Genomic DNA, 26,831 nt, shown 5'->3' on the forward strand with positions numbered 1-26,831 from the left:
TCTTGTTTGACAGGTAACAATAAACAATAACATTTAAGATTAAATCGTCAGCAAAATTAATAAAATTAAAAATCTGCGAGTAAAGAGGTTGAAATAACTGTCCAAGATGGTCCCACCCCGATATTACATTTCCCTTTAGACAATTTCAAATTTTGTTGTTGTCTAGAAAACAGACATGAACATTTTTTTTTGTCATCTCGACAACAGACACGATAAACATCTAAAAGCAAAAGCTCAGTGCAACACTTAATGAGGTAGCACAAACAAGAAAGGAAAATCTATTCTCAGGGAAAATAATTGTACACGCCCATCGAGTGGACGTCGTCTCAAAGTGTTTGGTACCAGCCGAATGAAGAGGAGACTTGTGGATTCTTTGCGCTCGCTGCAACCGTATGGAGCCTAGGGGATAAGTCATATGTCGGACTCCATACGGTTGTAGAAGAGGCAGCTACCAACAGTCTCCTTCCAGTTCGGGTCCGGGAGATGTTCATTTCTTCGTCATTATCTTCAAGTACTCAAGAGCGTTGTGTGCTGCAGCCGTCTGAGCTTCCTTAGAGCTATTCCCAGAGCCGTGACACACCGCTACAGGCAAGGTGGACAGTTGTACCAGACACTGATACTTTCCTGTGGACAGACCATATGAGAGGTTCATTTATGATGATATGACACCCTGACACTACAACCTTACCTCTTCACCTGCATATCATACAGTGCCAGATTAATGACAATGTGTATGTCAGTTTTAAGTTTTGACAAATTATTTAAACAATTGTACTGAATTTATCTTCTGCAGTATTGATGGTTGTCTTGTTTCTGAACTGTTCTTTTATATTACTAACTTAATTAAATGAGAATTAATCAAATGATACAAAATGACTGGCAATTTCACTGAATGTTGTTATCTCAAAGTATCAGTACATGAAATGGGTTTTTTCTAATGAGGTTTTTAAACATAATTAACTGTAAAACAACAGTTATTACAATTTTCATAACTAAATAAGTAACAAAATTCACAACAGAGGCTTCAGAAAGACGGTTTGCACCAGCTACTGACATCACAGCATAACTATGTCCAGTATTCATTTACAAAGTTTAACTTTCCAACTTCAGCCAAGTAAAGAATATTAACCCGTCTACAACAGAACCTACATTATAACTTTCTGAAACTGTAAACCAGCACCATTTTTAGAGTGTGAACCTTTTGAGGTCAGATTCCCGGCTTAGTGTTCTTCTAATAGATACATTTAACTTGATGTACTATTCAAACTATGATCTCATTTAAGATTCTCATCTGACCCCTTGTAGGCCGTACTCCTGATATGACAGAAAAGTGTTAGTTACTTCAAAGAGTAGATTTTTAGGTGCAATAATTGTATAATGAGTGTTATCACTTTATCTTTAATAGTTCAGAAAATATTGAACCGGTGCAGTACTTTATGAACACATTATAAAATCAAGTATTGTATTGACTATCATATAAATTTATATTTATATTTATAACCTTAGGTGTGCTGCCTCTCTGCCCATTATTGTCGATCACCTGATTTACGCAGTGCTGGTGTCTATTTCATCACTATTTCACCTGTTAGGTATATGTTCTGCTCTTTATTTTACAATTCGATACTAAGGGTTGACTGTGCAGGAGGGTAACCCTATCAATGAGGTTCTGGGGATCTTTTGTGGCATAACACTAAAATCTAGACAACCAAATCATCTTAAGGCTCTTGATGAACAGACGTCAGAAGGAACTAAAAATCCCACTATAGTGGGTTTTAGAAATGCCCGTGAAGATGTCTCCACATAGTCAGGACAACTGCTTCCTATCATAGAATGTATGTGTATAGAAGTCTCCTTGGAGACCGTGCAGAACCAACGTATGTCCAGCTCAAGAGATACCCATCTTAAACAGTTAAGTGGGTAACGCCCAATTAATAGATTGAACAATAATCTGATGTCTGGTCTTCGATCAACAATAGTCCTAGGATATAAATAACATATACAACTTTTGATTGTCTCAGACCTGGGTGACTTTTCCTGTAGTGGAAAGCTTCTCCAGCCACCCATTTTGTAACAGAATTTTTTATTTTAAATTGGTGAAGCCATTAAAGGTTCTGGACCTTTATGTTGTGACACAGTTTCAGCTCTCACCAACCTGTCCACTGCCTCATTTTCCACAATTTCTTCATGCCCTAGCATCGAATTCAGAGTGACACTGTTATAGATAGCCAAGTATTATCTCTTTATTTCTTTGATGTAAAGATATAATAACACTGTGTTAACTGTTTGAAGTAATAATAATAAAAATATACTACTATAATTAAATATTGCAGAGTATATTTTGCATTGCTTCTTACATTGCATAGAAATGTGTTTTTCATTCTACACCTTACCTTGCTGGAAATTTTTAAACTGGAAACCTCTTTCGATGGACCTAGCCGCTTTCCAAACATCATACTGGAGAGACAAGGTTTCACAAGGGCATGCCTTTATTTTACACCAACAATGAATGAAGCAAAATAATTAGATTATTCTACTGATGTAATTTAACTTATAAATATGCTTTCATGTACTCTAATTTTGGAGACATTGGAATCTATCAAGGTTTAAAAAAGTAAGACTACTCAACAGATTTTTATTAGAAATTTACAAATACAATTAATTTTTAATAAAATACACTTACAATCTACCCTATAGTTTACATACTAACCTGTCATGGACTTTTCTTCGATATCTACATAAGTGACCTCAAACTGCTGCTCAGAAGCTATTTCTTGTAAGAACTGTACAAAGTTGAAGCCCTGATTCTTCAGCACAACCGTCTGCAATAAATCACCTCATGATGAAATAAACATCATCACTGAATTTTTATATATAGATGTTGCTTAGGTATAATGTATAAATGTGACATCCATTTACAAAGGTCTTAATAATATTTTGACTAAATAAAGTTCAACAGTACACATTTCAGTAGTGTGACAATGTAATGCTCCAGGCTTATCATTTGAGTTTAACATGTAATTTTTCATGTTACTTGCATTCAACTTAATTAAGATGATACTAAACTGATAACATTGAAAACTAAGCTGACACAAGGAGGTCTTATTAGTAATTATTAAAAACTAGAACAAATTATTTAACTAGAACAAAGTAATTATGCTAACTTCTTTCATACATCTTGAATTTTTTTAATTCCATGAAGGACATTTCCAAACCATGGTTCAACTGACTGCGTAAAAACATTAGGAAAAATGTCAAGGCATTTGTTACATGCAAAATAAATATTTATTTAATGCAAACATTTTGCCATGACTGCAGAAGTACATAGAATTTGTAAAAGTAAAAAAATCTTAAGATCGCCACTTAAAAATTGCAAAAGAATGTCAATATTGTTAAAAACATGTGTTGTATTAAAGCAAATTTATAACTTAGCGTATATATTTATAAAACTAGTATTACATTACTTTGTTTATTAACTATCACAAATACTTCTTCAAATGTGATCTTTTCAGTAAAGAGTCAGTGTTATTTAATTTTTGATTCCCAAAAACAAAACTTACAAGTCCTTTTCTACAGGAAAAAGTAAATTTGTTCTCAATGTAAAATTTACCCTTGCACTACCCAGAATTTCTATTCTTTTTATTCCTTTACAGAATAACAAAATAAGTAATAACTGAGTAAAACTTACTTGAGATAGCTTTATAAAAATCTAAACACGTTAATTTTAATTATTATACATTATTGATGTATAATAAAAAACACATAATCAAAAATGTTACAATAATTAATTAATAATTGCAAATTGATTTTGGAATTAGAAGAAAAAGTCCTATACGAACCTGTAACTCATTAAGCTTTTCACCAAAAGAAGATTTGAGGTTCTTGTGAAACTGAGACACCTTGTGACTATGTGGGGTCGTCAAGGTCGGAATTTTTGCCTCTTTCAGTTCACCAAATTCGTGATTGATCTGGGAAACGCGCTGAGTTATCTGACAACAAATATTTTAAAATTTATTACAACTATAGAAAACCCAACACCAAGGTTAACTTTACAATTAAAATGTAATTTAACATCTTTCATTCAGTTCACTCAATAAAAACTTGACCTCACAGCTGCAAAATACTTATAATTCATCAAATAAAGGAATTACAAATTTAATTATGATAAAGGTTATGGTACGTCTTGTTTTTGGGAATCGACCTGTCCGCTTAATATATTCTTAGGAAATTACCTTATTCAATTTTTTTACACTCTCAACAGATACGTGTTTAGAATAAAATATAATTTAGATTTACTACAGGAAAAAGCTATAAAAATAACAAAATTAAAAGTATTGCCAACTTTGAATACAACGGTTATCTGTTTATTAAAAGTACTACATACTTACAATAGAAAACCACACACTTTATAAGTCTGTTTTTCATGTTAAACCAGGGTTAGTACTTAAAACTGATAACTGTTAATATTATTTTAATCACAATTTAACACTGAACATTTTCCAAGATTCTATATAGTAAACCCTCCTTAATTAAAATTAATTTTATAAGATCTACTAAAAAGTATCTAGATCAGTAAGTAAACCCCGCTCTTTGTTTAAAATTTGTTATTAACGATGGATAATTTGAAAGAATAATAGGATTTCAGACATTTCTTTCCATTACATACTACAATAAACATATATTTTTTATAACATATAACTATAGCAAATATCCAATACCCTAGTCCACTAATTAAATGTGAGGATTTGAACTTAACTTGACTTAATTTTAAAGTTACAAGAATAATTATTTACTTTTTTCACTAAATAGTTTTGTTTTCGTAGTCTTTAAAATCTTCAGCCCACTTGGATATACTGAAAAGTTATCAGTTAGAATAACCGATACCCACATTCAGTTAAATGCTTAGCGAAATTTTGTAAGAACATTTAAGGAAAGTTAACATGAATTTTCATGTTATAATGTTTGGGATTATATAACGATTTAATGATTGCACTAAAACTTTTAAACAAGATTTTGTATATATATAAAGCCTTTTTGAGTTACTGGCCATAAATATGTGCAGATAACCAGGAGTGATAAAAAAACTTTCAAATCAAGCTATCAATTGATACAAACTCATGTCAATATTATTTTTTATTCACTTCTCGTTCTCTTTAGTAAGGTTCTTTATTAACATTTTACTTTTTTTAAGGCAATTTTTTCGAGAGTAGAATGAACTTCATGTTCTTTTCAACTTGTTATCACATTTTTATTACCGGGCTCTTTTTATAAACTTCTCCTCTAGCCAATTCAATTACAACTTTAAATCTAATTAGAAAAACTAACCAAAATAACAGATAAATAAGTTAAAAGTGTAGAAAAATTCAAGTGCCAGGGTAAGAATGATTATTTAAAGTAATGACAAAGCAAAAAAGTTCATGTATAGACTGGAATTAGAGCCAATGATCCTAAGTGTAATGTCTGCACACTGCTGACTGTGCTACTCACTCACAGGTCATTAGACACACAAGAGATAAGCTTTATCCATTTATAACCAGAATATGTTGATAACTTGCTTTAACTGGATTGTACTTGATAAGAGTGTAGTATATTAAAGATAGTTATTCATACTATTAATACATTACTATTTTAAAATAAGTATTGATTGTTAAAATGTATAAATACTTTACTCTGATCCCATTTATGCAATATATTGTCCTTTATTCCACACAAATATTGAAAACACACAACTGATTCTGAGGTATTTGAAGACTTCACTTCAACTTGACAAAAGAACTGATTTGGTGGCTCCACTTAAGATTCACATCTCAGGATAAAGTCCTCAAAATGACATTCAACAACAAGGCCAGTCATACCCTAGTACATGTTTAAGAGGTCACTCATTTTTGTAAATGATCTTATGTGATTTCTTCAACTATTTTGGTCTAATGTAACTTCAAAATTGGTCCTACAAAAAAACTTGAGAGTCATGAAACATTTAAGATATACAGATTCTGTTAACCATATTTCTTTCTGACAGTATATGGTTTCATTGGTTTTGACATTTGATTCAATAATTTATGTAAAACTATTTTTTGATCCTATACTAAAAACTAATAAACATATATACAATACTCGTTTTAATAGACATATCGATCAACACAATCTCGAATTTTACAAAAAGAAAACATATTACAGAGTTGTGATATATTTACATAATTTACATAAATTTACCACAGATCTATTAAAATTTAAAAAAGAAGTAAAGTATTATTTAACTAATTTGTCTCTATATTCTTTTGAGGAATATTTCAGTACAAAAACCAATTCATTCATTTAAAGAATAATTGAAGGTAAATTGTTTAGATGTAAGTTTTATCATTTAAATGAACTAATGTTACCATTGTTTATTTATATTTTTTAATTAATATTAGTATTTAGTTTTATTGTAGTAACACTATTCTTTGTACCTTGTACAGTACATTATTATGGAATAAAATGGTGTGTGACTATTGACTTCAAATTCTCATTATTCAACAGATAATTAGTCTAACTTTATTACGGTCTCTCTGTGAAAAATGTTTAAATTGAATCTGAAAAAAACAAATTTTTCACAACTGCTCAGCTTAGCTGAGAATGAGTTAAGTTTTATCATCCTGAGAATCCAATGAAAATGTGGGGGGAAATGTCAATTACTATTTTACTACAAAATCTTTTTGCCAATATTGTTAATATTGTTAAATTAAAATTCTAGCTTGGGAAAGGGTCTAATGTGTAAAAACAAACTTACCTCATCATCGTCCTCCAGATTGAATGAGATGTTGTTGGTTTCCACACTAATGTCCTTGAGTTTGTTCCACATTTTGTTGGCAGCCTGTCGCTTGGCTAGTTTCTTGGACTTGCCCATACCTGAACAAATGGCAAACATCATTTTTACATCTAAGAGAACTGAGATTTTCATCACAATGTCTTTAGTCAAGTCATTCACATTGAACTGACCATATTAGCTGATAATGGAAGACTAAAGTTTTTAAATAATAATATATGATTTTAAAGCATTCAGAAAGCGTACAATTTATTCAAAACAAAAGAGATAAAGTTCACATAATGTGTGCAAACCTTTGTTCATTAATTTATTTTCATAATAAACACCCTTTTCAATTGCTGAATCTACTTATTTATTTACATTGACTACTTATTTATTTAAATTGTAAGAATGGCAAATAAAAAGTTTGTGCATTTCAACTTGAATAACAATTTGTCATCTAATTATCTTTATTTGTGATAATTGTGATTGTGATACCTCCTAGCACGACTGGTCGGAGGGAATCCACCAGCTGAGCTTTAATAGTTTACAGACGGCTCTAAAACAAAAATCTGCACAGGTGCTGGAATTGTGAGGGTGAGACCATGCAGGGAGCTGATGGTTCCTATGGGTCCTTATCCTACAGTTTTTAAGGTAGAGGTCGCAGCCATTATGGAATGTGCTCGTAAGAATCTTCGTTTGCGATATAGGAGTAAGACAATCAATATTTTCATGGATAGTCAGGCAGCACTGATGGCACTGGACTCTTGTGTGTTCAAATCCAATCTTGTCTGGGATTGTTATTAAGTCGTTTCTTCCCTTGCCAGAATCAACAATGTGACTGTTTGTTGGGTTCCTGGTCATGAGGGGATCGTTGGGAATGAAAGAGCTGATACCCTGACCAATTGGAGCTCAGCGTCAATTATGACGGATCCTCAACTGTTCTGAGGTATTCTAAGGTGTGAATCCTTTGAGGCTGTCTCAAAATAGGTTCGCGTTGAATATGAGAGAAGATGGAGATTGCATCCGGGTATAACGATAAGCAGAATGGTACTACAGTCACCTTCCTCCAGGGTGGCGTCTGACCTTCTCTCACTAAGTAGACTGATGACTTCTCGGGTTATAGGCCTGATTACGGGACATGGGCCCCTAAGGAAGCATCTTCACAGAGTCGGCGTCCTTCGGGAGGATCTGCTCTATAGAATGTGTGATGAGCAGGATGAAACTGCTGAACACTTGCTCTTTGACTGTCCTGCAATAGCAAGAGAGCAGTATGCCATCCTTGGTAGTTTGGACAAGGGTGAGTATTTCCCCAGGAGGACCTCATAGGTTGTTTTCAGCAGTTTGTGGAAATGCTGAAATCATAGACTGGTAGGCCTCATGGTATGCTTCCGAGGTGCACAAAAGGTCCGTGAGGCTTAAGTTAAGTTAAGTGCATGGCAATAGGCCGCCCCATAGAAAATGAAGAATTATCTCCATAATTATATTAAGACCCTGTAATGGTTCATGCCTTTATGGGTTCTATTTCCTGAGCTTTCCATACCTTCATACAGAAGGTTCATACCTTCTAGACTGACTGTACCTACACTAGGTACATCAAAAACTGATGCCACTAACAGATGGCACAACACCATGGATAAATATCCAAGAACAGCCAATCACTAACCGCTAATGTCAAGATATTGGGGTAACATAGTTGAACAACAAGTCTAGTTTACTGTGGAGTTCCCTTAGTATTAAAAGATTTTTGCAAGCATGTAAGAGTATCATCTCCTGACCTCTTTGACTAGAAGAAGCTGGAAATTAACTAGTGAAATAATGAAATGAAATAATGAATATTTATTCCACAATATCATACATGTATACAAACAAGAGTACAGAGCTTGGAATAGGCCTTGCCACAATTTCCAGTATGTGTGGCTTGGCGTCTAATATACAAACAAAAATAACATATCTGATGAACTTCAATGAGTCTAGTCCGTCTTGATGCTTACAACTAAACAAACAGCTCACTGCAGCGCCCACGGCTTATCACTGCTGATAACAAACAAAAGAGTACTTCTTATTGTTAGGACTAAATCTATTACATAACTCCTTCTTCCTTCCTCACTTATAGCGTTACTGACATTCGATTGTAAAGAAATGGTGAATACAATCTAGCATTAGTATCGTTTTAAATAAAAACATTATTCATGAAACTCAGATTGCTTTTAGTAAATAGCCAAGCTCTTAGTTTTGTACAAAACTCATTTGAATTAGAAATTTCCTTAATATCCATTGGTAATTGATTAAAATATTTTGGCCCCAAATAGAGATACGATTGTCTAAAAATTGATTTGTTTACTTTAGATGTTTTAAAAAGTCTTTTGTTGATGCTTCTTGTTCCATGAAATATCTGTACTGATCCTCTGTTACCACTTAATATATAAAACAGTTTCAAAGTTTTGAAAACAAATAAATGCTGTATTGGTAAAAATTTTTGATTAATATACAATAGTCCCCCCCTTCGATCAAAGTGATATAACAGACAAAATGCCTGCTATCTCTCCTCACAGAGGGTGTAACATGGGATTTTAACAGGAGGTGGTCCTCATCCTCAACCCCACCAAACTGAAAATCCTGTCACTCTGAAAGCAGCACAATAGTACTTTTAGAACTCAATGCATGAGACATTTCCTCAACTTCTTATCCTACAATATAAACATTTGACTGCAGTACACACAGTGCATGATGCGTAAAAATGCTACTCAAAATCATCAGTATAGATCACCAGTGAATGAGTTAAAATGCATGTTGAATATTTGAGTAAATGGCTTAGTATACCTACATACATATCTAATAAATACACTTACAAACCATTCAATATAAGTTTTTTAATTTACTTAAATATTCCATTTTGTTACTAGAGAATGATTAGTACGTACTTTTTTACATTATTTACTAGTCAAATCTAGTTCATAATAATAGCAATATTTATCATCAAATAAGGAAACAATGAAAAATTTATTGAATCCCATTGCTACTTTATTTTATTGAAAAAAGTTATAAAATTCATCAGCCATTGTTAACCTTAGAACTGCCAATGTGTTTTGTTTATACTGGCAAGGCAAACTAACTTCCGAGGATTTCTCTCAACTAAATTACATTTATTATACATTATTATTTTTGGTTTTAAAAAGAGAACTTGATTATAATGAAGAAAAGATATAACTAACACTAACACCACTTGAAAGTACACTTTTTGGTTGCCCAGTGCATTAAAATATGTATCTGCATAAAAAATGTTAACAATTCAAAATAAATATGAATCACAATTATGTGTTTTACCATTGACAATATTATTTTTAATGGGATAAATGTATGGTCCAGCTGAATTTTTAGCTCCAATTACTCCCCAACCAGAAAAATCAACCCTCAAATTACTCTCACTGTCTCAGTTTATTAAGTAATTTAAGATTATCCATAGGACAAAGAAATGAATTTCTTGAGATTATATATTTTGAAATATTTCAGTTAAGATGTTAAGTTTAACTTACCTATTTCCTTAAACTTGAAGACAAGGCAGGCGATGGTAAACTGGCGCTCGTGGGGTAACCCCTCCTCATGCTCGGTCGAGTAGGTGGGTGGTGGCCATCGTCGCGACATGCACAGTTCCTGCAGGAGACCTATTGGGTTACCTCCAATCTTATCCTCATATGGTGAAACCATATTCCCTGTCCTGTTGACACACACACTTTTGCTCAGCACTTGGTAACAGAGTAGAGTGATTATAAGAAATAAATATTCCTCCACAGCCAGTGTGTTTTAGGAACCGGCTGTACTGAAACAACCTTGAATTTTATCCCATAGTTAAACTTCAATCACATATAATAACCTTATTTTTATCACAAAATTTGATGCAGGAGATCCAAACACCAGGTTTTCTTTCAAATTTGAATATTTAAATGACATAGGAATAAAACAGTTAGCGATTTTTTTTCTAAATAACAGGATTCCCTCTCAATCTTAATCATCAAATTCTCGGGTCTTTCCTAGTTTTTCCGGTATAAAAATAGTAATTTCACGGTTGACAGTTTTTATACAAATTACAAATAAAAATAGAAAAAGATGGAGTTTATCTCACACAGTGGCTGATTTCAGTGTTTTGTGCCAAAACACGCCACAAGCACGTGCAGTGATCGATCACTCGGTACTTATAGCGTCTGTTGCCAGTTCTCACGTCTCAACTCAGCTTAAATTCAGGTGTTTCGTTCAAACCAGCATTCAAAAAGCACCGATGCTCACCCTTTGTTTGCAACTCCACAAATCCAATAGGCGAGCAGTCGGTGATAGAAAGTGAAGAGCTGAGTTCGGTGTTTTGTACTCCGTGTGAAACCGGTCTAAGTAAAGTATTGAATCACATTATGGAGCAGTTCACACAAGCAAGCACTTAATGGCCGATCGCAGCCGACGAACACAAACAACCAACCACCCACTACTACAGGATCGCAGCCGACAGCGGCGGGAGCACTGGAAGGGTTTAGAGAGGCTGCAAGTCAATCACCAATTGTGGCGGACGATCCACTCTTCTTGAAATATGAAGGCCGGTGTGTCCGACATAGAACTCTTTGTAGAAGAAATTATGAACAATCAAACCATCTTGGTCATCACAATTAATAATGTTTCATAGCAATAAATATTATTACATTTATTAACTGTCTGTTAAAATAAGTATTTGTTTTTATACAAGCATAAAATGTTAGATATTAAAATTGAAAACACAACACTAAAATTTAGAAAATTACTAAATAAAAACTTATCATTTTAAAACTGAAAATTGTAAATGAATTATTCTTGCAGTTAAGTAGAATTGTAATCCCATAAAATTTTACTAAAAATGTATAAAGGTGAATGCTAAATAAAACAACAAATATTTATGAAAAAAGAACAAAAAAAGGGGGCTCCTATTTGATGATTGATTATTCATGTAAGCTATAAATTATATACTTTCTTACGTCCCAATTAAGTATTTTGCTTAATATAAATAAAATTATTGTTATTATAAATATTATTAAACTTTATTATTACAAATTTTTAGTAGATACTATTTAAATCGGAATCGAATTGAATATAGGGGAAATTGATGTACTCTTTTAAGCAAGTTAAAAAAACGCAGTTGAATTTTTATTAGTTTACTTATTTACATGTTAAGTTAAACCAAAACAAGAAGTTAATATTTCAGTAATATTTTTTTCACAGTACACATAATAACATTGCATCATATATACCAAAATTTAAGTGTAATTTTGACTTGCTTCCCTTAGTAAAATAACCAAATCATTATTAAATTAACTTCTTTTGCCATGCGAAACTACTAGCGCTAGTGAGAAAGTCTACTTATAAAGTACTATAATTGTACAATAAATAAGAATAACAAATTGTCAGGCAAACAATTATTCATAGACTTGAGAAAATTTGTCTAAAGTGACCTATCTGATAACAAGTGACAAAAATAAACAAAGCAAAATAAATCAGTTTTGATTTTGTAGTTAATCCTTAGACATTATATGAAACATTAAAAATAAAAATAAAAGAAAATAATTACATCATAGTGTACATGTGCTAATGTTTATATGTTATTGAGTGTCTATAGAATAAATAAATAAATAAATATATGTTCATTGCCATCTTACAAAACTGCATCAGCAAAGTCAAATATACACCTAAGTGGTATAGTCTGGAGGCAATATTATTAATCCAACATATAAACATTTTTACCAAAAGTTGCCAAGAATTTCTCTCTTCCACCTATCTTCATACATAATAAATATACAATTTCATAAATGATACAACGGAAGTAAACTTAGGTACTAAACAACATCCTGATCAATCCCTATTACAAACTATTTAAAATGGACTGTAAAATTGTAAATAAAACTATAACCTATAATATTAGCACCTATCTAGAAAGTTAAAAATATTAAAATATTATACAATTAAACATTAAAATATTATACAATTAAAAATATTACAATGTTATATAATTAAAAACATTAAAATATTATACAATTAAAACATCAAAATAAATAAATAATAACTAATATTTATTGTCATTTTTCAAAGAGCATTGACAAAGTTGTGTATACATCTCAAGAGTCAAAAACAATATCCTACCAGTACCCAAATTATTACATTTAGATATGTTCCTTAATTTTAACATGTTTAGACATATTCCAATCCTATAAAGTTTTTTTTTTTCAAACATGAAACAAAGTATAGTAAATAAGAAGAAAGAAATAAGAATAAACAGGAAGAAATGGAAAACTAGAAATTCACTTCATGAATACTAAAAAAATCAGTCAGATAATAAAAAGGATTCCTCAGTAACCAAGTATACACTTTAGCTTTGAAAATGTTTGTTGGATACTTATCAACTACATTTCTTAATTTGTTATAAATCTTTTGAGAAGTTAAAATGTGACTCTGCTGTGTTTTGCTTAACCTACAGTGTTCTATTGCAATGTTGTTTTTATTTCTGGTATTGTAGCTATGTATGTTGCTGCCAAAAGTGAGAGCTGGAATATTTTTCAGGAAGTATGAAACCGAGTCAAAAATATACAAATTAATAACCGTTTGCAGCTCTAGTTCAATAAAAAGTGGTTTGCAATGGTCCAATGGATTTGCTTTAGTCATTATTCTAATCACCTTCTTTTGCAGGATGATTCAAGAAAAAATTGGCACGCCCTTGAAGTTTACCATTTGACTGCAACAACTGGTAGCCGGTGTGAACCGTTCAATGCTCGCCCAAACACTACTATGTCACCGGGACATTGTGACACGCTGCTATCATCTGCGATGTAGTAGTGGTAGCGTTTGTTTGCGATCATCGCTCCGGCACGCAGAGGTCAGTCAGCTAGCACTCACTAAAGTAAAACACTCTATTTAATCTGTTACACTACTAAATCGCGCCAAGACCGATCGCCACAATCAGACTTGCTTAATTCTCGCTCTTGTATGAACCAGACCTAACAACATAGTAACAGTGACAACACATGTTGCTTCATTTAATCGCATGTTGTAGAGATTTTCAAGTTTTTTTCACGGTTACCATGGTCCGGTGGGAACCATGGAATAACCAATAAAAATATTTTAAAACTGAACAGCATGTGGATGCATACTAATCATATCTTAATGGGAGAAATCTCCCATAATTCTGCAACCAAAAAATATTATAAACAAGTTTGACGTCAACATTGTTTTTATGAGGCAGAAATCAAGATGGCCTCTACCACACCCAACTCTTTGTAGAGGCTTGTATTGTATATAAAACATAGTATATACTGTGTTATAATCACAAAATATCTCTGAAAAAGATAATTAAAATTACTGTATATATTTAGAACACAAAATACACTAAATTAATAACATTGCTAGAACGATTTATTTACTACCACAAATAACTGTTGTTAAATTTATCTCCGACTTGCCCAAAAAAATTAAACATACTGATGACATTAAATGGTTTAGTTGTCTTTGGGTGGTTGTGAAATTTAAACAACCTTCAATACACAGGCATGTATTTTTCTTATATTTAAATAATTTTTATATTAAAAATATTCTATTATAAAAATATTTCAATACAAGATACAGTAGCTTTGCAACTTGATAACATGTACTTTTTTACTAAAGTTTTGCCACAGGTTGGCCACTTGAATCATTTGTTTAAAATTTCAGTTTTTTAGGTTGAAAACCTTTGATTCTCTATTCTATTTTTAAACCAAACATAAGCTACTTTAATACTGTATTCAATATTTGAATTAGATGACGAGAAAATTCTGTCACCTCCTGTACATATGTAAATATGCCCCAATCTCACCTAACTAACCCGTTTATATATAAGACATACCACAGTGTCAATTCACTGCCACAACCTATTTTAAGCTCCTTCGTTTATACCTGTGTTTCAATGTAACATTGATTTTACCTGTATGTGTATTGTGAGTTTCAATTTATGTATGTTTAGAAAATACAAGTAGCCAATTCTGGAAAACTGCAGGCATCAATCAGTCCAGCATTACGGGTTAGAGGTCTGTGTTCCACCAAAAATTTCATTTCAAAACAATTTAGCAGTACAGAAGATTTATTAGCAAAAGTGAAAAACTTAAGATATTAACTTTGACATTAACTCAACTTTTAACTATAAGAAACTACAGCTCAACAATATGGGCTTGGCTTAATAATATTGAGTAAATAATATTAAAATGTATGTAGAAATACTATCACTTGAAGAGAACATAAATTAATTATTCTATTAATTGTGCCATAGTTATCTTTCAGATTCTCCTCAGAAATTCCAGTAGAGGGGTGAGCCAGAACTGTTTATTATTTATTTTACAAGTATGTAGAGGAGGAAACCTTATAGTTTTACCAGAATCTTATCTCCAGCATAAGTCGTGAACAATTAATAAGACATGTTGGGGCCAATTTCTCTTGATACACTAATGTAAATATTACCAATAGTATATGTAGTAACTGACATTGGTATAAGCAGAAGTGTGCACTTCTGGTTGGTTTATACCTTGCAGATGAACCAACACTGGGTACAGCAAAAACTGATGTGTCACTAAAAATCTGGACAACCCTATTAATGTCCAGGACAGGAGCGGCACATTACTAACCCCAAGAGGTGCAAGGGGAGAATGGTAGGTTTAGTCTACTGCGGGGGATGACTGTTGGAGTTAGTGGGGCTGCTTAAGTGTTAAAGACAGTTACTAGTATAAAGATATAAGGGCATACCACACTTGCCCGCTTTGACTGGAGAGACTGATACAGAGCTGACCTCCCCTTCTTCCATGACTGAAATTAATACCCAAAATCCTTTTTTATGGATAGAAGGCAGTCCCTACCCCCAACCTTACCCATCCAGAATATCCTATCAATTCAGAAGCAGGATTAAGGTCCTTTTAGAACTAAGTACAATATCTTAGCTTCTTGTCCTAAGAAACCAATAAAACTAATATTGGTATATCTAATTAAGTAAATCCACCCATTTATACACTAAAATATTAAAATAACAGGCTACTAAAATAATGAGAATTATTAATAACGTTTTGATAACATTGTACGTAAATCATAAAAAATGATTCAAGTTCATTTTTTAATTAAAAATGATGTTTTAGTACTAAAATAAAAAACCGGCATCAATATCTGAACACCTAATACATTATTTTAAAAACTGTTTTAAACCAGCATTCCGGGAGCAATATTATGGTTGGAATAATCAGTCTTGGATTAACCAGCATCAGAGGTAGCTCTCAAACATATCGTCAGACTATACACTCAATCAGGTGTTGCCAACACATTCTGTAAACAATTCGGTAACACCATTGTTCACTCATCATCAATCTTCATTAAGATTCACGATAACATTTTATAAACTGCAATGAACAGTATTAGTCACTTCCCACTCAAAAACCGGTTTCAATTATTTGTAATTTCATACTCTTTTATAGAAATATAATTATTGACATTTCCCTCATTCTACAAGATTCCTGACGTACACTCAGTTTCCTCGATTAGGTGGCAAGTTGTAACAATTATACTTTTCAGTAATCATGAACACACTACATATGCTTTGTACACTACAAAACTACAAAATATTTTACAAATCGTTAAAATTGAAACAGATACTAACAAGAGCTGTTCATTGATTGAGTTTGTCATAGAATTGATCATATTAGGATCTGCATTCCCGATTAGTCTGTCCAGCACATTCTTGGCAGCTGCATGTTTTGCCTCTTTCTTGGACCTTCCAATTCCCATGGCTGCAACAAAAACGGGTTTTATGCATTTAATGAAAATATCATATCAGACATAAACTAGTACATATACAGCCAAGCAATAATCTATACACAAACAACAACAAATGTATTTGCAACATTGAATCTCTATTAACATTTTCATTTAAGTAGGCAGTGCTCTTGTGTTTTACGAACATACAGGTAACCTCAATAGCTTATATTTAATTATTTTACTATCTACAAAAAGTTAGCAAAAATCAATCTTGATTTGATTGAAGTTAAGTTTGCAAAGAAATGTATATGCTTAGTATTAGTATAGAGAGAATATCATGCAGTCTGTAGAGAAAACTGTTTTATTACAACTTATTATAATATAACCAGATCATTGGTCCTTAGATCACTCATGTTAGTTGGCACATTTAAACACATATGTGAAGGAAACACCTAAATAATTGAATCAAAAAGTGAAGTCTCTGTCATGTATTGGTTAGCATTCTGCCTGGCAATTGATCCGAGATGGATTTCTAAAAATACTTCTAGGCATTTACAAAGTATTAACCTTTCCAGCGTTATTGACGCGGATCCGCGGAGGGCCACTACAAGCTCAAAACGTTATTGCCGTGGATCCGCGTTTTTGCATTCTTTACTTTCTTACTGCTATGTTAGTTGAATATTTTGCTGCTAGATGGTTCTAGTAGTCATGCGACATACAGACGGGTTGTCCTGCCTTGAATTCTATTACAGTGGGAGTGGCAGTGGCTTCTAATTGGCCAAACACTGTCTAGCGGGCGTGGCCCCGCGCCTTTCACAAAGTCATTGACGGGAGCTCCCGTCAAGGCATCTAGTCAGTTAGTTAGTGAGAAGCGTCCGGTACACGTACATGTATTTCGGCTATCGCTAATTTTCTGTTGTGTCCTAATTATTAATATTATATACAACAGTGTCTGGTGTTTATTTATTTTTTTTTTACAATTATTCATGTGAATGGCGAATCCAGACTTTTCGGAATTTGAAGATTTGGTAATTCTGAGCAATTACTTGGTCAACCCCAAACTTTTTCATACGGTCATAAGGATGTTCTCAGAAAGCAAGAAACACAATTCAAGCCCCGCAAGGCCGTCCTACAGGTTGCAGAGCGATAAGAAGGTTCAAAGTCCACGCGATAACAGTGGCTTGCAGGAGACGCGCGGAATGCCAGTTGTGACAGCCCGCCACCAAATAAACACTCTTTGTCTACTTTTGTATTTTTCTAACTTTATTAGTTTGTAATATAGTATATGTTTATCTGTAAAACTGTGTTTCATTCCCCTATTTACTGAATAAATGATAAAAAAAATAGCGACAACTACACTGCTATTCTACGATATTCTCAAAAGTTAAAAATTAGCCTAGGAAATCCAAAAAGGGCTAAACAAATTTTATTTACTGTTAAATAACTCTATTTTGACATACAGAAACAAAAATAAATTTAACTTTACACATTGGAAATTTAAAAAAATTGTAACTTAATCAAGGATCAGGTCCAATTTTTCATGACGCTTAAAGGGTTAAAACTAAATTACGCTATTGGTCTTTGTATAAATGTAATAAAAGAATGTAAAAATATTTAAGTATATAATAGTCTACATATGTACATAAATAAAATGTATTAGCTCATCAATTTGTTTATCAACCTTAATTTAGATGAAATTGTTGTGGCTGCCTAAGTGCTAAAGACAGTTGCTAGCGTGGACATAAGTGCATGCCACACCTGCCCATTTTAACTGGAGAGACTGGTACAGAGCTGACCTCTCCTTCCAAGGAGACATGACTGAGATTAAAGCCCAAAATCCTTTTTTATGGACAGGAGGTGGCTCCTACTCCCAATCTTACCCATTCAGAGCATCCTATGACTTCGGAAGCAGGACTAAGGTCCTTCTAGGCATTTATATGCATTAAAATTTAATTAGGCTACAGGTCTTTGTATAAATTTAATAAAAGAATGTAAAAATATTTAAGTATATAATAGTCTACATATGTATGTAAATCAAATGTATTTGCTCATCAATTTGTTTATCAACCTTGATTTAGATTAAATTAGAGGCCCATTTATTGTTTACAAAAAAATCACATATATATACATTTATTTGTTCAAAACATTATCTTCTCTATTTCAATAATATGCAAGATTTGTATATAATTTATCACCACAGTCTTAATTCATAATTTAATTATAATAGTTTTGTATTTCCAATTAATTCCGCTATTAATTTAATTTGTCTCCTAAATCATTTTATTAAATTTATTTCAAATAATATTCTGAACTTTCAGATATGTTTCAAATTAGTTTCAACCAAATTTCAGTAAGTAATTTTTATAAAGTTATCTGCATTATAAATGATTAATATTAATAAAAGTCCCTGCAAATAACCAATCATACTAATTTTACAAATAACTCATGGATTTAAAAAATTTAAATGAAATACAGCCCGACTCGTACTTATTCAAAATCAAGATAGAACTTCTTTAAAATCTCTTACACACACTGGACACCGGAAAATCAAGAAAAGCGAAGTGAAAAGGTCGGATATGAGTCTTTATATTTCAATTTCCCTTGTTTACTGTCCCACAGAGGACCATACACATGGCCCATGGCAGGTATACCTCTTTGAAACCACATTTCCTTTTGTTTACGGATAGAATCAATAAGTTCTTTATGAGCAGTTTTATCCGACATCCTATCTATCTGCAAAAATCTCCAGCCACAATTCCCTTTTTCAGTTACACGCAGATTACTTTTTTTATTATGACTACCAATTATATTTAATACATTTTTATTTTAAACCTATGTACAGTTTGTACATTTATGCAAATTTCATTAATATACAATATATTTGGCTCAATCAATTTGGACTGACCAACAACTTCAGCAACAGTGACTCGGTATCGGAAGGTGGGCTCGTGGATAGCTCCCTCCACCTGCACCAACTCATACTTGGGCGTTGTACCTCGCCGACTCAGCAGCTCTTGCAGCACTGATACTGGTGTCTTGGATGGCAACGCTTGCATCTCCTGAACAGAGAAATTAATTCATGTTTAGACAATACAGGAATAAGTGGGCACTGCAGATTTAAACAAGTACTCTTATTCAGGTAGAGTTTGAACTTACCCCATGTCTAACTCAAATTCTTAGTACGATGCCTTACTCCATGCCGAGACTGGTTCTTTTTATTTGAACTTTGAAAAAGATATTCATAATTCATCTATTACACACATGGTTCTGACATATTCTCAGATTTCAAAGGGAACTAGCTAAAAAGATCATAATTTCATTTCGTAAACATAAATTACTTCCTGGATATATTTATTTCTAAAATATAATTTCACTTTATAACACTGTAATAAAACTAACTTTCTGAACAAATGTTGTTACTTTCTAGACTCCCCTTGTGCATACATCGATAAGAAAAATAAATTGACTAAATAGTTTGGCAACAACACTAAATTAAACTTATATTGGTAAAAAATGTTCCAAAAACCACAAACCAGGATCTACTATTGCTATATGGGGAAGGAGGGGTATTCATTACTCACTTACCCACTGCATTTTCAGTGTTATGCTGCTGTTAAATTTACAATGTCATTACTCCTACGAAATTATAAAACACTAATTAGAAAAACTGTAAAATATAAATTTAAGTGATTATTTTTATATCAATGATACATATATATATACACAAGATATGAGGATACATTTTTATTTGATTTAATAGTTTCATCTGCTCTTTACAAATTCACTATTCCTACCCTCTTAGCAGCATCCTCCAGAGATAGTTCGACCGCAGGCTGTCTGTGATGGATGGGACCCCGCATTTTGCCCCTGGGTCTATGGAGGGCATTCATACGCTGTTGTGGGATGTTACTGTCCTCCAGCTTGATACTGCCGTCAGGAGACTTCAACACAGTAACTGGCACTGAGACCTGTCAACAAAATTCCACTGTGTAGCTCAGACCAATCATTCCAGATTCTGAATGGTCTTGACCTTTTTACTGTTGATTATTTTATCTGCCTAGGCATATTTTTTTGTCATTTGTACGTATTCTGCCAAAACTGACATCTATATCTAGAAAGCTACCACTAACAGATCCAACAAAGGGCATAATTTAGCTTACACTACTTACACTGGAGAGGTCTCTACCTTTTTCCAGAGATATATGATCAAACATTCAATTTAGCACGTTAAAAATTAACAAGTCCTTTAGAAAAGATTTACCTATTAATAGAAAATATTTAACATTTGTGAAGATGTACCTACTTCAATCAAGTTCTAATGTCTCATACCAATAACAAAAAAATCCATAATGGAGGTTTGTTCTGTGTTTTTATCTCAGAGTGCTTGCAACAATTTACACAATGTATCGCTCCGTATTTAGTTTTTGAGTGGAATTTTTGAGCAAAAATTTCTGATAGCCTACATCCTACCATAAACCCATAACAATGTAATCTTAACCAGAAAGTTGCTAAAACATATTTAGCTCTCAGTTAGGGTGGCAGGCCCTCGGGTAAGGCAATTAGCTCTCTGGTTGGTAAGCCCTCTGAAAGGATAGGTCCAAGCACATGCATAATAAGCAGGTATATCCGTTAGGTCACTTTTTCATAGACAAATATGTTTTGGTATATCTTTAGTAAAATTATTCTTCATTATCATGGATTAATATTAGGATACATACGAAAGTCTCTACATTGAGAAATTGAAAAATTTTCTAGGTCTTACCTCAGTTTTATTTAACATTTGAAATTCTGTGTGTATGATCCAGTAGTGGCACAGTACTTTAGATCTACTGGTAGCATTTTAATTTTTTTTATAATTATTTGAACCTTAACCAATGCTCTAAACATAACTCCTTTCACGACTTACATGCACCACATGCCACTTCGAGAGTTCATTAATATTGCTATCCTAATCACTTCTCATTTACTTTCCATTTGAAAAATAAACAACGGTGAGAATTGTAAATATTCACCAACAAATTATCCATTTATTTACATTGTTCATTACTATTTATTATACCACAAACATGATGAACAGCTGAATAATATGATGTCTTAATTTGTTCCTTTTGTTACCTTAACTATAACGTCAGTGATATATTTAACATCATAGAAAACCAACGACAATCAATTTGTTCCTTCAAGCATTGTAACTAATTCACTATTCTTTAACAGTGTTGGGTCTTGTTTATAAATTTATCATGTTTAGAGATTTATCTTTATTGTAGTTGTAATAAGATATCAGGATTAAACGTTGTGATAACAAATGATGTGTTATTATAGGTGTAATGTTATGTTGCCACGGCAATGAGTTTGACTTATGAGAATTTCAAGTTTCTCATATAAAAAAAATCTATGTATATCTATTATTTACATTATAACTATTTTCCTAGATATACCTCCATCTTCTTTTAATTTGTTACAGCCACTTTTTAAAAAATGTTGCGTACCAAAAGAATTTTACATATATATTTATAAGGTATTACATCAACATCATCATCGAATGTGGTATTCTTTACTTAACACATTGACTACGACAGATGCCTTACGGTGCATAGGCTTCATAACATGTTCAATGTCACTGAGTATAGACCAGCAGTGAAGGTGTTCATTGAGAACAAAATGATACCAGAAAATATTTACTTTACCCACATTACATAAAGTGTTCTAAAACCAATTTTTTTAGATTAGTATGCTATACTTCTGTTTCCACAACAAATTTTTAACAGCTCACAAATCATATGAGTTTATTGCACAAAAATTGATAGCATATTATAGTCTATTTGAAATTTAGGTTAAATATCACAAGTAGTCTATCGATGTAAAGGACTCACAAGCATTCGTGATTAGGTCCATTCGTAATGAGACTTTCTAGAATTACGATATTCCGCCCTGGGCAGTCTGGCAGTTTGCGCTGTAAATTAAATCAATTAAATCTTATTTAAAGGTTAAACATTGTAAATAATGGTTAACAAAATTATACACTCAGGACAATGACTTCAGGAGTTCCTTAATAAAACCATATAACCGCCCAATCAATAATAAAATTTAAATTTAATAATTTTTTCATGTTATTCTAAAAATTCATACTTAAAAACAATACTTTTCTTTACTTGTAACACTTTATACAAAACAAAAAATGGTTTTTAAGGTAATTTCCCAGAAGACTACAAGAAGAGATAGAATAAGGAACGAAATAACTAGAGAAAGATTGAAGGTAGTTTCACTGCAAGAGACAATGGAAGGAAGAAGAATACAGTGGATGGGGCATGTGAAGAGGATGGGAGATAATAGAATGCCTAGAATAGCACTGGAGAAGGAGGAAGGAGGAAGAAGACCAAGAGGAAGACCGAGAGGAAGATGGGAGGACCAAGTGTGGAAAGACATAGAGAGAAGGGGACTACAGAAAATACAGGTGGATGAAGAGGAGACCTGGAACGATAGACTAAAGTGGAGGAGGCTGTGTACGACGACCCGTGAGAACGGAAACGTCTGACGATGATGATGATGATGATGATGACATTAATACAGGGTAGAAACATGACCATCTCAGAATTTTATGAAATTTGTTATGAAGGTAGTCCTCATACAGATTAATAATATTGCCAATTTTTCCCCAAATATTTCAAACTGTTTCAAAGTTACGGCTATGTAAAGTTTCTCAAAAATCACCAAATAACCGCAACCAACATACTTTAATATTGCCAAACCTTTTCTTCTCACCAAGCTATAAAGATGGGAATGGTTTCATTTTACTCAGTTTTAAATGCTCTTTCTTTTGATATACAACACAACATACTCTGGTAATAATATTTTTTTTATTAAATTAAATTCAAAATTTTGATTTTCTTGAAAAGTGCATATTTTATGTTAGTGTGTTGATTTCATATGGACTGAACCTTTAGGGGGTTATTGTTGTTATACCTTTTATACTTGTATCTTACATAAAAAGTTGGTCTTAATCAGACCACAGGTTTTCGAGTTGTAAATGATCAAAGCTGCAGTTTGGTTGAACAGCGCCAAAAACCTATACATTTTTAGATCTTACCAACATATACAACTAAAATGTATTGTTTGTAAATAATTTTCTTTATACAAGAGTCATTCAATAATTAAAGAGACAAATTGTTCTGGGGAAAAAAACTGTTGGTAGGGGAAGTTTGGTACTATTATGTTTTTAAGTAGGGATCACTGGGATAAGCCCTGATTGGCTGATGTATTAACATTGTTTTGTTTATAAAATCAAAAATACATTTCAAGATTGTACATCTGCTTGAAAATTCCACTTTAGTTAACAACATTCTGTTATTAGTTTTTTACTTACTAAAGACAAGAAATCAGTAGATACATACTGTAGAATGTCTAAAGTTTGTGGTAAGGGTTGCATTAATAGCGGAAAGTTTTACAAATGGTTAAAACAGTTCAAAATGGTTGTGACTCAGTAACTGACGAACACCACTCTAGCCCACCAGTTGTAGTCCCAACTCCCTCACTTGAAAGTCAAATTGATGACATTATTCGTGCCGATGCTGAAGCTCGAGTTTTTTATTATCTCAAAGAGCAGTGTACAATGAACAATACTACTCGAATTTGCTTTTAAACAAGGCCATGAGAGAGAAATATTGTGAATCTCAGAGGAGAAATGTGATTCTCCAGCAAGACAATGCACGTCCTCATACTTTTCAACTAACCCGTGAAACTATCAACAAAATTGGCTGGGAAGTACTGCCTCGTTCTCCTTACAATCCTGATTTAGCACCTAGTGATTTCAATTTCTTTGCTGCATTGAAGAAAAGACTTTGTGAAAAAAGGTTCCAAGACAACAAGGACATGAAAACATTTGTGGGTAATTGGTTCAAACATCATGATAAAGAGTTCTTTGCAACCGGCATAAAAAACCTTGTAGCCCCCATTGGAACAAGTGTATAATTGTTCCAGGGAATTATGTTGAAAGGTAGTAAAAGTATTGTTTTCTAAAAATAGACTGTTTCTTTTCCAGACTATTTTGTCTCTTTAATTATTGAATGACCCTCATATCTCTAAACACAAATATAAAAATGCAAAATTTTAATGGGTATATATACTTTTTGTTCCCAGTTTAGCATTTTCCTTTTGAAAAATAAAAAATAATGTGAAATGGGTAAAGTAAATATTTATAGCAAATATACCAATTTTTAAAAAAGTCTGCAAATTGCGGAAGGTATACAATTTATTTGTCACCAACAATGTCTTTCATACAGTTTTGAGATATGTTTCTTGTTAAGCATGTAGAATGTTAAATTAGGTAAAACAAAAATGGGAAACACAAAGAAAACAAAAAATATAACTATTAATTAATGTTCTTCTCACGTTATATTTTAAGATTGCACAATGGGAGTTGGCTGGCTATTAGTATGTAAGGCATAACAGTTATGTGAGTTTTTTGGCTCCAAGCATTAAGAAGGATGATTTTCATTCTACGCCATCAGCCTGAAAAGCTTCTGCTGCAGCCAGTAATGGCTGCAGGTATTACTATGACCTAATACTCCTCAAGATTTTTCCAAAACTGTTTTGTTTTTTCAGCCTATTCACTTTCTAGATCAGCGCAGCTGTGTGGACGAAAAACATCCCTCAAGATAGTACAGTTCAGTAAAATCTGTAAGTCTATACTTGAGAAACTAAAAATATTACTAGTTCACCTAAATACATTGTTCTATGTGGCAAGAGAGAGAGATGGCCATGACAGTAAACAATGTAAAGTTCCTTGACAAGCTGAAGAACATGACTTAAAATGAAAAAATATCTTACCTTTTAATTCTCACACAGTCCAAAAAAAACTAAATACAACACCCACTACACAAACTGTCCAAGTGTGAGCAAGCTATTGGAAATTCTCTACAATTGCTATCAACTTCAACTGTTTTACTATTCATGTATATTACAAGGTGCATAATTTTAATAACAACTGGGATGATTACAATAGTGTCAAAAAAGAACTAAACATAATAATTGAAATATATTGAAAGAAACTAAAATCTGCTATCCTCTGTCGGTAATCGCTCTTTGTCGTTATACAATATAGGTAGATAGGTACATGTATTATAGATATGAAACTTTAAATTAAGCCTTTATAAGCACTTAAAAATTATCTGGCCTTGAATTTAGATAGGCTATTGTTTTGAGAGATCTTTTTCCTTTTCCAGCCAGAAGTGCAGGTTGGCAGTAAAGAAGTATGATCAGGGTCATTTTTGATCAGTACTTTCCCGACCTCAGATCACACCACAGAAAAGTACTAGTATACACCTCTGACAGAAAAAAAAAACCACCCAAGTCAGTACCTGATTTGAAGCTCAGAATATTAGAGTGCTCATGACGTTAATTTTGTCCTATCTCTAATATGTAGGCTACATAACTACTCTTATCACATACTTGCAGAACTTGTGAGAAATGCTAGTTTGTTTTCATAAAATATGTGCAACCAATTTTACAAATTTAAACATCTTATATTAACAAATGTATAACTTTTGTATTTATTGTTGGAAAAATGAACAAGATCTTGTTTTTAGCCTAACAATGTGCTTGTTTTCGAGTAGAAAATAGATTTGGCATTGTTTACTAACATGTATTTTTTGTTTATGTATAGTACTATATAAAAATACACTTCTTTTAGTTTGAATACATATAACTGCCTTTTATAAGCCAACAGCAAAAAATGAATATACTAGACCTATTCTACATCTATTTAGAAACGCTCACACAAAAACTGAAGCACCTACCTTGAAAAACAAAGTACATATGTTTACTTTACCACGTTACCTAAAACCAGAGGCCACTATTTTTGCAAATTTTTCTTACCGCGAACTTAACAAAACTACATTCTTAGAAAGAACAGGCTCTGTATCAGCGAGAAGGATTCCAATCTGTCCGTATCTACTACTTGTTATTACCCTATATAAGTAGGTAATTTTTTGTTATTACCCTATATAAGTAGGTAATTTCATTCGTAAGTATTATAAAAACAAACAGTTAATATTTTTCTTTTCACCTCTGGCAAGAAAAGGAAACCCCTCGAGACAATACCCAAATTCAAGGTCTGATCACATGAGCCCTCATAAAGGTTATCTTTTTACTTTGGTATTACTAGTAACAGATTTATGTAACCTAATCTAAACCTACTTATTTCACGTAATAACATTCCATAGCGTGAAATTTCCATTCTTAACTTAATTGCTTACATGAAACAGCTGTTACTGGTTACCAA

At 32.5% G+C, this 26,831-nt stretch overlaps 1 protein-coding gene across 3 annotated transcripts in view; it reads right to left on the minus strand.

The window, feature by feature from the left end:
* Positions 1-331: 331 nt before the first annotated feature.
* LOC124366069 (interferon-inducible double-stranded RNA-dependent protein kinase activator A homolog) overlaps positions 332-26,831 on the minus strand; it is a 30,870-nt gene continuing 4,370 nt past the window's right edge. Inside the window, exons 2-10 of one of the 3 annotated variants that reach the window (XM_046822290.1) lie at positions 22,426-22,505; positions 20,347-20,520; positions 19,458-19,611; positions 16,455-16,584; positions 10,318-10,499; positions 6,767-6,885; positions 3,837-3,986; positions 2,708-2,819; positions 332-624 (exon numbers count right to left, since the gene is read on the minus strand). In XM_046822290.1, coding sequence (XP_046678246.1) covers positions 488-624; positions 2,708-2,819; positions 3,837-3,986; positions 6,767-6,885; positions 10,318-10,499; positions 16,455-16,584; positions 19,458-19,611; positions 20,347-20,520; positions 22,426-22,431 — 1,164 coding nt within the window. In that variant the 5' untranslated portion in view covers positions 22,432-22,505 and the 3' untranslated portion in view covers positions 332-487. The remainder of the gene's footprint in view (positions 625-2,707; positions 2,820-3,836; positions 3,987-6,766; positions 6,886-10,317; positions 10,500-16,454; positions 16,585-19,457; positions 19,612-20,346; positions 20,521-22,425; positions 22,506-26,831) is intronic. The other 2 variants (XM_046822289.1, XM_046822291.1) reach the window with 2 other exon arrangements.

Source organism: Homalodisca vitripennis, chromosome 7, assembly GCF_021130785.1.
Source record: "Homalodisca vitripennis isolate AUS2020 chromosome 7, UT_GWSS_2.1, whole genome shotgun sequence".
Classification (NCBI taxonomy): Eukaryota; Metazoa; Arthropoda; class Insecta; order Hemiptera; family Cicadellidae; genus Homalodisca; species Homalodisca vitripennis.